The sequence below is a fragment of the Sebastes fasciatus genome, chromosome 4 (assembly GCF_043250625.1).
Source record: "Sebastes fasciatus isolate fSebFas1 chromosome 4, fSebFas1.pri, whole genome shotgun sequence".
In the NCBI taxonomy this organism is placed as follows: domain Eukaryota; kingdom Metazoa; phylum Chordata; class Actinopteri; order Perciformes; family Sebastidae; genus Sebastes; species Sebastes fasciatus.
The window spans coordinates 6,374,349-6,389,002 of record NC_133798.1 but is presented as its reverse complement, the minus strand read 5'-3'; the positions used below and the strand labels follow the sequence as shown (position 1 = coordinate 6,389,002).

Genomic DNA, 14,654 nt, shown 5'->3' with positions numbered 1-14,654 from the left:
CATTACAATGGAAATATCCCCTCTTCTCATAACATTCAAAATAAAAGTCTCCTTCATTTTTTTTAATACTAAATTCCCCCCCCCCCCCCCTTTTTTTAGGTTGTTTTCATATATGCAATTTACAGTTCGTAATTACAATAGTTTATAAACCAATTTTTAAGTAATTGAGCTTAGAAACAAACACAATAAGTACAGAGGAGAAAACAACATCAGCATTCAAAATTGAAAAAAATAAAGAATATAGAATAAAATAATTAAAAAATAATGATAATACAAAGAGAAAAACATTGAATAATAATAATAAATTAAATAAATAAATAACTTAAGAAAAATAAAAAATAAACTTCCAGGCACATATGTGCATGCATGCTAGCCTATGTGTACCTATGTAGCTATATTTTCCTTCTCTCAAAGTCCATCTCTTCTCAAAAACATCCTCCATATTCCTTATTTTGTGAGTTCCCTTTTCAATAACCTTTACTTCCTTAATAAACAATATATATATATATATATTTAAGTAAATCGAATTTGGAACTGTGTGTGAAGATAAAGTAAAAACTGCATGTTCATTGTCTAATTTATCATAATGACAAAATGATCTTGTGAGTCCTAATTGTTCCACATGGGTCTCAGGTCTCCAAGGTAATTGATATAATAATGCAGTGGTTACTTTAATAGGTGAAGGACATCTCAGCAGACTACAGCTAACGTGTGCTTTTACTCTGAAGCTACATTAGCCTCCTTGTGGTATTACTGTCGGAAGTCTGGCACTGTACAGATATGATAGAACATATCTATGGTAATTAGCACAAGTTTATAGTTCTGGCTATTTTCCTGTAGTTGAGATTCTCAGGCATCATTATAGTAGAGTATTATACCATTAAGAGTTTTAACCAATAAATAGATCTCATTTTCTCTTTTGGAAACCACTTCAAACATTATACTTATTGGTTTCTTGTCTTCATTTTATTTATTTCTTGCAAGTGAGTTTTTATGATTTATGAGTTTTTTTGCAGAGCTAATTTGTGTTTCTGTTTTTTTTTTTTACATTTGTACTGAATTACAAGTAATCTTAAACCCAGTGAGAAATTAAAATACAGAAACACTAAATAACAGATTACCAAATTCCTCAGGAGAGATTTATTTAAAAAGTAACAACAAAATAAGAATCTAACAGTATAGAGAGAGTGGCTCTCAATTGATGGTGAGCACGTCGCTCTGGATCTCGTGGCTCAGCTGAGTCTGCAGGTCACTCAGCTTCTTCTTGAGGACAGCGAGCGCTGACATGACGATGGTCTCTGGTCGCAGGGAGCCGCACGACTCCACGTTGTAAAAGAACCTGTGCAGGGGAATATCACAGATGAGCTCTTGTACTGTTCGAAGCATATCATTTTGTCTGAAAAAAATATTTGGACAAAAAAACATACCATTTGGTATCATATTAGTACACCGTTGCACCGAAATTCAACCCTGATTATGCTCCCAATGCAGCTTGTCATACTAGACTAGTAGATTTACATGTAGATTTGCTTACTGGTCATTTCAGTTCATATAAACAAGCTGCATGCAGTGGCCAACATAATAATACTTTATCCATTATCTGTAACCGTTTAACATGTACCCTCATCAACTCAAGTATGAGGAAGATTCTTTCGTCACCTTTCTGGCCTTCCATTGGGGTCATAGGGAGCCTGAACCTCATCCTCCTCGATCTCGGAGTATTCACTCTTTGGCCTGGGAACCAGAGTGATACAGTGTGTCAATTCATCATTCAGGTCATTGTTCAATATTATGAAGAGCCATATTGAAAAATGAAAACACACCACTCCTCAGGTCGTGGGAAGACCGTGTGCCTTAGTGCGTTGTCTGGGTCGTATTCGAAGGAAACCCCAGCTGTTGGGTTCCACTTGGCATGCTCCTTACCGAAGCCTTTCTTGGCGTACGCCCTAAGCCGCAGTTCCTGACCTTTACGAAGCTTCACCAGTAAAATGTCTATGTTGTTCCAGTAAATGATGATGAAGTGGAGAGAGTAAGGAAAAGGGAAATGTTAAAAATGTGGGATAAAAATGTCTGGAAAACAGATTTCTGACAATTATATGGCTATGGAAAAGACAAACCCTTAACAGCCAGTGTTTACCACTCAAGACAGCTTACCGTCTTGTTCAACGTAGTCATTGGGATCATTGTCTCGACCCCTGGAGGTCACCTTGACAGCCCAACGAAAACACGGTCAGCTTTTTTTCTGCTTCCACTCCCCTCTAATGACTTCAATAAACGGAGAAAGGACTCACCGGGATGACTCTGGGGTTGTTGGACAAAAGGTCGCGTGAGGTGACATGACGCGTCTGGTCCTCAGTACATCGAACGTCCATCGTCAACTCAACAGAACACTCTGGACAAAAATCATCACAGGTACAGTCCTGCAGGAGGATCAGAGACGGTCAGAGACAGAGAGAAAATGATGTCTGTCCTCCAGTAAAGCTACAAATGGGAACAGACGCTGCCTGGGCAGTGGTATAATCCCATTACTATACACAATATTTTATATAAAACTAGGGGTTCGGAGATATGGTTTAAATAATAAATAAATATTGAATATCTGTTCAGGTATAGAAAATCCCATGCAAAGCTGTCAATCTGATGTCTATCACACTGGACTGCATGGAAGGAGGAAGTCGTCGTAGTCGTAATAATAAATGTACTAGTTACTTTGTAGCGTTTAGATAAAACAGTGTCAAGATTCATAGTAACAGGAAAATGCCATGAAATTATTACAATGGTAGAAAAAAAATCATAAATGATATCATTAAACTTATAGACACTTTTCTTGGCACTTTTGAATAAAAATGTACAATAAAACATAAGAGGAGGCAAAACAGGAAACATTCACATAAGAAATTAGACATCAGACATACTGTAGACACCAATAGATCACAAGTGGGAAAGATAAGTGTGCCAGTGTATATTAAAAACAATGTATTCAACTGCAGACACAGTTGGGACCTGAGGATCACTGGTTCTCAGTCTAGATGACCTCTTAGCAAAATCCAAATCCTTTTGGTCTTTAGTTTAGAGGGTGAAATAATAGAATTTGTATTTCAGTATCAGCAGTGGTCGCTTATTAATGGTGTTGCATTTAAGGGTCACTGGGCCACCTCACTTATGACTGATACGACAGTATGCTTACCCTAGAATACTGCAATTTTTCCACGATGTCATCACTTGTGAGAGGTATGAGACCTGACAACAAAGGAAACATCAATGTTGTACAGCAGCCTTTACAGGTGTTAGACCTCTCTGGTCATACTACAACAATACGTCAAATTACTACCATCAAGTTGCACTGAAAGTGTATCCTACGCACGGTGATACATACCAACTCTGTGTGCAATGAACTCATCATGCAGTACGGATGAATTGGCATCGATCTGGATCCAGTCAATTGCTGCAAATACAAGTAATACAAGTTCAGTGTTTTGTTGCGTATTACTTTCAGACAGACTACATTTTCCAATTTTGCTGTTGCAGTCACGTTATTTGTTGCTTTTTGGACAGTTGCATCAGTGGTCTGAGAGGACTTCACAGGAGGGTAGGCAGAGCACTATGAGGTCAGATCAGTCTCAATATTCAGAAATGCACACAGAAGGATTCACAAATGTATTTTGCGATTTATATTTAAATGATTCTCTCCACAAAAATATATTTTTTAATGCACACAAAAATAGTTATCTAAATGTAAAATATCTAGCTATCTAACATAAAAAAAATAAGGTTCACAAATATATTTCTGGTGCACACACAAATATGTCTTGTTTTAAATAAATATAATAGAAATCCACAAATATATGTATTTAAAAGTATTTGCAATTTTCATCAAAAACACATTTGGATGCTGTTGCATTTATATACCAACTATTGAACCTGCATTTACAAACTACTTGTCATTTATGAACTTGTGTGTGGGTTTTTGAGACTCCCCTGACGTGCACCGATCACAAAATACAAAACACATTTAGGAATCCTTCTGTGTGCATTCATTAATATTGAGACTGATCTGACCCCATACAGCACCCTTAATAAGTCTTATTCAAAATATAATAAGAAGAATATTAATAATGTTATTATAATAATATATAACATAATTTAAAAAATATATGACAGAATATTATTTTAAAAATCAAATAAGCCTTTTTTCTCAGAGGACATGTCAGCTTGTATATGTAACAGAAGGAATGATGAATGAATTCAGATATAGCTGACTTGTCAAAGCAGGAAACAAATTTTGTTAACAATGGCTCAGTTCCATTAAGTCCCTGTAAGCTATGTCAGTGCTTTACTGCACTGGTTTACTATTATCAATAACACCTATGATTCTCCTGCTCTGTAGCTGTTAGCATTTAGTCATGAAAATAATCATTCAAAATAGAGGCTAAGAAAAAGTCACTGTACCTATAGTGGCAACTTCTGACATGAAGACCCGGCGGATTGAGTTTGCAACCCTGAAAAGGACAAAGACAGATGTTTTCAGAGGAAACGTTAACAGAAGTTACACTCACGACTCTTTAGAAACATTTTACTTTTTTACTTTCAATCCTTCCTAAAGCCCCATGTACCCAGAATAGCAAGTTAACATCAACCTTTCCCCTCTTCGCTGGTACATTGTGTTTGATATTAAACGGAACAACCTATCCTTTAGTACAGATACACACAATTATTCCACAAGGCATGCTGCTGCTGCTGGTTGTTTTACTTTACCAAGATCCAAAACCAAATCAGGTCAAAGTACAGCAACATACAGAGCAATGCAAGAATGGAATTCACTCCAAAATCATATTACACAACAAAATGATATATATGGTTTTAAAAAAACACTGAAAGAGCATTACTTAAGAAGAAACTTTAGTAATGAATAAATAGTCTTGGGTGTGTATTAAGGGCATTCCATGTTAAATGATATTTATCTATTTTCTTTGTGTTTTTGTCATTTAAACTGTGTCAGTTGTTATTGTTTTATTTACAGTAGACGTGTATTACGAGGTGTTATGTTACAGTATGATGATGTCACCATGTAAACTATGTGGACCCTGCAGGAAGAAGTGCTGCTGCTATGCAAAAGCTAATGGGGATCTAAACAAACAAACAAACACCACAGACGCTTCTATAGATAATGTAACAGAGGGCTACATCTGAGCTAACTAACCTCTTTCGTTAACTACATTTATCTTCAATATGAACACACATTTGGGCTCCTAAGATTCTCAGTTACAAATAGCACTGTTTTAGTGCTTAACTTTAGTACTTTAGTGCAGTTATTTAACATGTAGCTTTGAATGAGAACAATAATGGCTGCTGTCTACAACACACGCTCTCTAGATGGACTAATAAGTGAATACTCACGCCAAGTCAGTGTTTTCAATGACAAATTTGACATTTTCGTCTGTCAACTCTGTGATTTTCACCGTCGGCTGGTTAGCATAGGGCATTATCGGAGTTAAATGAGTCTAAAATTGACTTTGTAAGATACTCCAACACACTCCGCCGCCGCTGCTGCTGCTGCTTCGACTTGAAGAAGGCCTCCACCACACCACGGACATGTTTCCCTCACGCTGATTGGCCAGGAGATGTAAATACGAACACTGATTGGTCAAGATGATTGGAGGCGGGTCCTTATTTAATATCCGGGTCACACTGAGCATGGAAGTTTGTTTTTTTCAAAATAAAAGTGCTCAATTTTTTTGTAAAATGAAGTATGTCTTATTTGTCCTTATGACTAAATTTGCTTTGGACACTTTAAAGCCCCTGTTTTTTTTCCCCCAGGCCATCAGACTTTTAAATAGATAATTCATACCACACCCTCTCACACAAAAATATATCTTATACTGTATATACTGTATATGTTCTTAATATGCCCTTGTACAAAGTATTTCCTTTTATAATTGTAATAGAACTTATTATTTTAATGGAGCTTCCCAGCAAAAAGTATTTCACACGATTGTACCTGTATAACCGGCGTGACAATAAAAAATCTTGAATCTTGAAGTGTACAATTAAATTGGAGTGTATTTACAGTGCTTTATTTGTTTGTATAAAAAATGGACAAGCCCAGTAACAATGCTGCAGTTTGCATTTTTCATCACAGTATCTTTCATAGATTGACTCCAAAATAATAGTGATTTTGAACTGAAAATCTCTACTCGCAGAGTTCAACCTTTATAATGGATGACTGATTTCATTCCAAGCAGATTATTACAAAAACAAACACACATTAAATACACAATATATAACTATTTTATTGAAGTCTCGATCCAACCAAAAAAAAGACAGATCATTGTGTCCAAAGGGAAAAAAATAATCTGAGCAGGAGAGCGAAATCTTGCAGTGTGAAACAAAACAAGACAAGCCACTGGTTTTACAGGTGAACAGAAAGATAATCCATTATTTTTCAGACTCTTACAGTTAACCAGAAATATGAGCAAAAAGAAAATTGATCTTCAGCTCATGACACAAGCCAAGCAGTCAGGATCAGTGAGAGTGAGGGATGTTTTCCATCACCGCCTCTGGTTCAGTCCTGCGAGGTTCTTCAGCTGTAAAACACAAGACAAACATCGGCCACATTTCTATCTATACATTTAAACGTCATTTATTATTTTATTAAATGGGACTGCAAAGGGGAAGAGGTATGATTGTTAATGTAGGTGCAGAGGAGAGTGCATATACAGTAGGTGATGAACATGAGGCAAAGACTTACTGTAACAGCAGCTCCCATGAGCCCCTGCACCACTGTTTCACCAGTCGACTGCGCCTACAGAATAAAGAGGAACACACAACTTAGAACATGATTGAGGAATTAGGTCAAATGTCATCTGAATACAGGTTAACGTCTTAGTCTATGTTTCACTCCCTTCATTCTGAACTCATTGCAATGAACTTGTTCTACGTATCGAAGCATCTTCATCTTTCAGTTTTCCTTTGCATTTGGCTCCATAATCAGGCCAATCTGGGCTGTGTAGTGGAAGAATGATATTACATTCTGAGGTCAGTTATGTAATTATTCCACTGATGGGTTAAGTTGGGAAACATAGAGAGGTGGGTATTCCTACATACAGTAAGTCTTAAAACAACTCCTCAATGACTGCATTTCATCTGTTCACCGCTTTTAATGCAACTCTTTAATTCTGTATGCTATATAAGCACTCTACCTGTTTGGCGGTGGTGGCCATGTTGACTACATCCTGAATGCGGTTGTCAAGGAAGTCCCAGGTGTCCTGGAAGTCTGGAGAAGAATCCTGCAGCATCACCAGCTCTGTGGTGTTATAGATGCCCGTCAGCGGTGCCCGTTTGGTGTACCAGTTCATCTGCAAAACAAAGGGGTGCTGCAGGCAGTTCATATCGTACATTTAGCAAGGCTATGTCATTTTAAACTCAATTTGCCTTACATTACATTATAAACACAGCAACAAGTGACATGTAATAAATACAATATAAGAAAGTGCAACAGCATCAAAAGAGAAGAGAAAAAATATAGACACAGAGGAGAATTAAATTTCAATTAATTCTTACCGCTGATTGGCAAACAACGATTAGTTGATTAATTGATTTAAGTAATTTTTACAGCACAAACACTAAAGATGATCTGGTTTTGTAGCTTTTCCTTTGTTTATGTCATAATAAACTGAATATCTTTGAATATGGACTGTTGGTGGACAAAACATGTCACCTTGGACTCTGGGGAAATAAGGATTAACCTTTTTCATACTTTCTGTCATTTTATGGACCAATTGATAATTTAAATATGTAGTTGGTTAGTTAGTTGCAGGCCAAAACCATTTAGAAGTACAGGGCAGAACAGGGAGTAACCTGGGAGGTGGCAGGCCTGATATTGTCAGGGTGGTGATGAAAGGGGGACAGGAAGGTATGAGCAGAAGAAGAAGGAGATCGAGGGTGATAGGATCCACTCACATCTGTGGATCGGTCTCCAGCGTAGTACCACATGTCGTCCACCAGGGTGGAGAGGTGTTTCAGGCTGTCTGGGATGTTGTGAGGAAGGAGCAGGATGCTCATCGCCTGAGGACACAGACACAAAGTCAAGGATCAAATAAAATGTCTCCATCAGTCCTGACCTCTGCCAGTAATGAGAATAAACTGAATATAAAGATGGACGACATGACAGCTCCATAAAAGTGAAGCCAAAACATCTGGATCGCCCCCTGGTGGCTGACTGCAGTAATGGTCATAAAGCCCGCCACCTCCATGTTAGTGGATGGGACATGGGCCAAACTAAAAAGTCAAAGTACACGTCAAATACATTTTTCCCAAAGATGGTTTCTGTCATTTTAGGTAGTTCTTATCACGCTGTTGTATGTTCAAGTGTTCATTCTTCTGATAAGTTTGTTTTATTTAGTTATTTGATGCTATAAAAAGTGGGCGAGACGTCATGACTGGCATCTGTGAGAGCTTCTCTCTCGCTGAAAAGCTGCGGCCGTGCTTGGCTTGCGAGTGGCTCGGGTGGGTGCGTGGGCGGGACCTTGATACCGCGACTCCACCGCCCGATCACTACTGCACAGACTCTGGCTCCTTGTGCTCATCATCATGCACACTATACCTGTGGCATAGATTCAATGTAGGGGATGTGCATCCTCAGTCTGGTCTCTACAGCATCTCTTAGAAAGTCAGCAGTTTTCTTTGGTCTGCAACACAGTTGTCAAAGACAACTTATTACAGCTTATAAAAATAACAGATGTGTGCCGATGTGTGTGTGTGTGTGTGTGTGTGTGTGTGTGTGTGTGTGTGTGTGTATACGTACTCGGCCTGGCCCAGCTGGACCTGGTTGTGTTGTTCAGCCAGGATCTCAGTCAGCTGCGAGTTGCACTGGGCGACGAAGTGTAGGACCAAGTCTCCAGCTCCGTTATAGAACATACCAGTGGAAGCAGAGGACAGACCCAGTGTCTGGTACCAACACAACAAACAAACAAACAATTAGAGTTGTGACTAGGTCAAATGACGGTGCAGACATCTGTAATTACGTCAGAGGGGGGGGGGGATTAAAATCAGCTTTTAGCTCGTTGTCTACCTTAATATGGTTAGAAAGAGCGCTCGTTGATGTTTTAACTATGTTTCTCTTATGTTATTGATCCGGGAAGTTTGAATCTGTGAATATCTTTCACACTTTACCAAACTATCCAAGTTAGCAAAAGCTTCTGCTGACACTGTTCGGATGCTTTGTTGGGCCGATATCCAATGGGAAGCCTTGATGAGCAACGTCATGACAACAACTCTGACTAGCCATAATGAGGTTTGAGATATCTGTAACTGTTATTTAGGATAGTCAGAACCGAACTACAGATATCTCTAACTGTCGTTTTGACTAGTCACAATGACGTTATAGATATCTGGAATAAGAATTCTGACTAGTCAGAATGTAATTACAACTAGTCAAAATGTAGTTGTGGATATCGCTAATGTTAATTCCGGATAGTCAAGCTTAGCTATTAAATGTTAAAACAACAAGTGGCTGTGACTGTAAGGCCTGTTATGGTCAGGGAAAAGGGGGCAAGATAGAATGCCATCTTTTACTCTGTGTACTCTGTACTGTTTACCCTAAAGCTATTCCACTTTCACATTTTAACCGCAGCTCACCTCAGCAGCGGCCGCAATGGCTTCCATGGACCAGCCGTGCAGTGGGACGAACTCCAGAGCAGCAGTCAAGATTCGAGCCTGAAGCTGCTCCTCTGTTTCATATTCCTCACCCTGCTCTCCGCCCTGGTCCTGGTAACTTTCCACAGACACACAAAAAGGCACTTTTAAGCATAAATGAAGCGCAGATAGAGACCATGACACGAGTTGAGGTCATGAATAGCCTCTTGCATCAGGGGGTAACTGTTTGAGCTTCAGTACCCAGGAATCCTGTCAGGTGAGGTCAGTAAGCAACTCAAAACCTGTGCCCTCTCATGAGTTGAAAACGTGTAACCTTACCCCAACACCCCTTCAGGGAGCTTCAGGCTCTTTCATCAAGGCGATGTCGTCGGGTCCCCAGTTGCAAAAGTAATAAGGAATTCCTTTATCCCATCAGCCATTGCATTACAGAACAAGCACGTATAAACTGCACACACACACGCTGGCCAACATGAGTCTTGTGCATGAAATTCTTTCGGTTGTATATATTTCTGTGCTGTAACACAAGTTTTTCATATTGAATCTTTGTATTTTATACACACTGCAGGTCAGTGCTGTGTAATATTGTGTACCGTTTACTGTAGGTGTGTGCCATGTGCGGACTATACTGTAGCCAGGTTTGCAAAAAAACTTCTAGTCCCTGGAACTACTTTTCAAGGAACTGAAAGGTTCCTTCAGCCCACTGTTGTCTGCGTTTCCACCGCAGTCTAAATACCTGCTATGATTAGGCAAAATAGTCCGCTGAGCAGTAAACACACTCTGCAGCCTGCAGTTCAGTTTGTCCGCCTGTTTCATCTGAAAAAATAAACCTTAGAAAAAAAAAAACGCTAGTTTTTTTTCTCACTGCGACAATATTTACCGCTGCACGTTTACTGATGCACGTTGGATGTAATGAATAAAATGCACGGCAGGAAAATGAAACTAAGAGCGTCTGTCTCCACAGTAAATCATCTGTTGAGTGTTTGAGGGTTATTTATTTGTGCTTTAGAACGTAACTGCCGTGAAACAATCAGAAAATAACTTTTCATTCTCTCATTCACACCACGACCTCCCTCTTCTAACGCTCTAGCGTTACCACTCGCCCTCATGATCGGTCTTTTTTTAATGAGTCGGGAGGCCGACAGCAGAGCCTAACTTTACTTTTAATGTCATCAGCCAAAGAGAAATGTTCTCCCGTCGTCCTAAAATGGTCCTAAATCGATACTAAAGGACTTCCTTGTTTTATGAATGAAGCGGTGCAGTTGAAGCAGCAGTGCTGTGTGTGCGTTTCACCAATCAGCAACGATCATCCCTGCAAACTCCACCCCGTAAGTTCCGGTACTTGCAGAAAGTACTACCACCAACCAGCGCCCTTTTTGGGGGTGAAAATGCCCCGTAAAATGTCCCCAGAACTGGTACCTGCAGTCAAAACGCAATGAGGTCCTCAAAAGGTTCTTAGTTCTGGGCGAAAGCTCCTGTGGTGGAAACGGGGCTTATATCTCTGTTTTTACTTCATGTTCTTTTATTGTGCATGTTACATTTTTTGCCCACACCACAAACCAATTTCTCTCTGGGATGATAAAATAAATGAATGAATATATATGAACCTGCACACCACAATCTATTGTTTACCAACACAAACATTTTCATCTTCAATTATACTGCCAGCTCTTCTATCTCAAGATTTGCAGATTTCTGTCTTGACTGACCAGGTGTTTGGCCTGGCAGCCTCCTCAGCTTCTGGGTTGGATGTTGAGTCTTGAGTGTCCTGTTCAGCAGGGTGAGCCTGGTAGTGCTCATGGTAGGTTGTGGATGAGGAGGGAGGGGGTTTGTCAGATTTGGATTCATCCTGAAGCCTCAGTGCTGCACGGTGGAAGCCTCGTGTCAGGCTGCCGCACTGGGGGTTTGTCGCTGTTGGTGCGGTCACCACTATAGGGAGAAATATATTCATTAGCTTCAAATGATTTGGTCAGGAGAGAATGTGACCGAAGTCCATAATGAATATCACATTTATATTAAAACTAGGGCTGTCAAAGTTATATAAAATGTATAATTTACAAGTCATTTCTTTAATGCATTAACACAACTTGCAATTTTAAGGTTGTAGCGAGCTCAGTTTTAAATCTAGAGTGAAGATACTGGTATCACATGAAACTACAAAACCTAATGAATCCATTGGTACCAACCATTTGATACTACGAAGGAGGTTAAATAACACTAAATGACGCCCACTTTATGATAATCACATGTAGGTTAGGGCACGTCATAGACAAGTCAGCACACTGACACACTGACAGCTGTTGTTGCCTGTTGGGCTGCAGTTTGCCATGTTATGATTTGAGCATATTGTTTTATGCTAAATGCAGTACCTGTGAGGGTTTCTGGACAATATTTGTAATTGTTTTGTGTTTTTAATTGATTTTGAATAATAAATATATACATACATTTGCATAAAGCAGCATATTTGCACACTCCAATGTTGATAAGAGTATTAAATACTTGACAAAAGATACATTTTGAACAGATAAAAAATGTGCGATTAATCACGATTAACTATGGGCAATCATGCGATTAATTGCGATTAAATATTTTAATCGATTGATAGCCCTAATTAAAAATCAAGCTCAACAAAACATGTAAATCCATGGTCAAAAGTATTGGGATTTTGCACTGTGTTACTCACAACTGACTCTTGGATGATTTACTCTAAATTGCTTTGAAAAGTTGAACATATATTAGCCTCCACAATTCTTCATTTAACTACCAATATTGCATAACTTTTCTTTTCCATTCAGAACTGAAGCTTTTACATACACTTTTCTACTGGCAGTCTACTCTGGACTCTCTCATCTCTGGAAAATGCTCCAGTTCTCAGTTTTGAGGGAAGCCTTCTCCTACTACTGTTTGCAGATCTCTCCACAGGTGTTTGATTAGACTAACTGAATTGAATTATTAGGAGCTTTCAGGTCATTTTCCTGCTCAAAATGTGCTCCAAACTGCCTGACCAAGTTTCATGATGCCATTTCAAGGGAATCTAGTCAGTACCAGAGGCAACACTGAACCTCCTCCCTGTTTTACTCTGTTTTTTACTTCATTTTTCTTTCTGTAAACAGAAATCTTGCATTTTAACACTTCTAATTTAGTACACTCAGTCAGAGTGATTTTAGCTTGTTCAGTTGTGACAAAAATCAGTTGGGCTTTTTTAGGTCTCTTTTCCTCCTGGACCACTTTTGCGAGGTTAGCAACAGATGCAGCAAGTTTTAATTGTTGCACCTTGCGTGAATCTGTCTGGCTGTTGCTTCGGGCCTTTCTCCACCACTTCTACAAGCCTTCACTGTGATCTTTCATCAGACTTTCTCTTGCAGCCATATGCCTCAAATTCTTGATATGTAGATTGGATACAGAAACATTATGGTCTTGAAAAGCCTTTTAGACATTTTCACACAACAGTGATGTAAAACAACAGATTGACACATTCAACCTTTCTCTATTTACAATGGTTGAATGTTTTTTATATTGCAGACATTGGCTGGGTCCAGACCTTTGAATCTGCCCTCTCCACCGAGTGGACTGATGAAACGGAATGTAACGAGTTGACACATCTGTCTGATATTAGGCAACTGCAGACACCTAGTGCAAGAAAGAACATCTGCACACTACAACATGCACAGTCTCTTACAAGGTCACAGACTTTCTTCAGGCATTCTTAAAACAAAGCTTTTGTATAATCACATAAGCGGTGGTCACTTAAATCCTTTGATTAGTGCAGAGTCAGACACCTGCAAATCAAATTAATTTGATAACCAAAGTACCGTTAAGTTCCAAAATTTACCAGGAGGAGATTATGCATTAGAGGAAAAAGTGCAATAGTGCCAATACCTGGCTGGTCGTGACTGTATGTACTAGAATAGGACTACACTGTGTACCTCAGTGCCAAAAACAAGTACTTGTTGAACTTTTAAACAAGAACATCTTGTTATATGGACTTTGATAGCTTACATTAATCAGACAGAAAACTCCCCACAGTGATATTCATCCTACCAACCTATCTAACATACAGGGTCTACTGACTGAAGAATAAACTACTGTAAGAAAGAAAAGAAAAACATATTGTTATTATTTTAGGCAGTTAATATTATCGTGTAAAACGAAAATAGACAGAGCACATGAGGAAATCACTGTCTGCTCATTACATGTGTGTGTCTGTCTCCTCCACAATGACTGACACACTGATACTGTGTGATGCTGTAAAGAAGGACCAAACATGTGATCTATCTATTCTATTGATTTTAACTGAGTAGGCTGCAACTGGGTACTTTTCACTGGGGTCCCCTAGGCCAACAACACATCAGGCTTCAATGATATTAAGTCATTTATAATAAATTGATTGAAAAAGTCATGAAAGATTGGACTGACAGAATAAAGCACCTGTGAGATATGACACTAACTAAACCTCTGAGGTCTGCAGGGTTAAATGTTGATGTCTAAAACCCGGAGCACCAAGTCAACCACCACCTATCCGCCTAATAGTGTAGTTTAAACAGCAACAACCAACATAATAACAGTGTTACCTAATGCTGTCCTTCATGATCACCGTCTGGGACTACAGTGACTTTGCCACAGAGAGCTAACACTGGCTCGTTTACACTTCATGCAACACATATTAGAAAGATTGGACATTAGCTGCGTGAATAATTCCCCAGGCGGTCCATTATTACCATGAGACAACAACAGTCCAGTGTTCCTGCCTTACCTCTGCCCAGCCCCCTCAGTGCCCTTCCAGCTCGCAGTCCTCTCAGTAGCGCCGCCATGATCAACTGCGCTCAGTGCGCCGAGAGGGGTTATTAGGCACAGCTACGTCACTACAGCGCGACGCAGTTGTGAAACACAAACATCATGCTAGCATGAAGCTAGCACCAGGCTAGCAGGAGACAGGAAACCGGAAAATACCTTCAAAATAAAACAAATAAAAATACTTTTTAAAGGAATAAATGAAAAATCAA

General features: G+C 39.2%; 2 protein-coding genes across 3 annotated transcripts; both read right to left on the bottom strand.

Annotated features, from left to right (window-relative positions):
• Positions 1-1,110: 1,110 nt before the first annotated feature.
• polr2c (RNA polymerase II subunit C) lies at positions 1,111-5,597 on the bottom strand. Its single transcript, XM_074631636.1, has 9 exons — positions 5,398-5,597; positions 4,450-4,499; positions 3,377-3,445; positions 3,188-3,240; positions 2,292-2,420; positions 2,155-2,206; positions 1,824-1,992; positions 1,660-1,734; positions 1,111-1,339 (listed from the first exon to the last, which is right to left on the bottom strand). Exons 1-9 carry the CDS (start codon positions 5,481-5,483, stop codon positions 1,195-1,197), a joined length of 828 nt encoding a protein of 275 aa, XP_074487737.1. The 5' UTR covers positions 5,484-5,597; the 3' UTR covers positions 1,111-1,194.
• A 673-nt stretch (positions 5,598-6,270) lies between these two features.
• On the bottom strand, positions 6,271-14,544 carry coq9 (coenzyme Q9 homolog (S. cerevisiae)). 2 transcript variants are annotated; one of them, XM_074631634.1, is made up of 9 exons: positions 14,405-14,544; positions 11,361-11,580; positions 9,637-9,772; positions 8,804-8,946; positions 8,603-8,687; positions 7,960-8,064; positions 7,200-7,373; positions 6,749-6,802; positions 6,271-6,584 (listed from the first exon to the last, which is right to left on the bottom strand). In XM_074631634.1, exons 1-9 carry the CDS (start codon positions 14,460-14,462, stop codon positions 6,549-6,551), a joined length of 1,011 nt encoding a protein of 336 aa, XP_074487735.1. In that variant the 5' UTR covers positions 14,463-14,544; the 3' UTR covers positions 6,271-6,548. The 2 variants fall into 2 exon arrangements, with proteins under 2 accessions (XP_074487735.1, XP_074487736.1); XM_074631635.1 differs by having other exon boundaries at positions 7,200-7,355.
• Between the last annotated feature and the right edge of the window lie 110 nt (positions 14,545-14,654).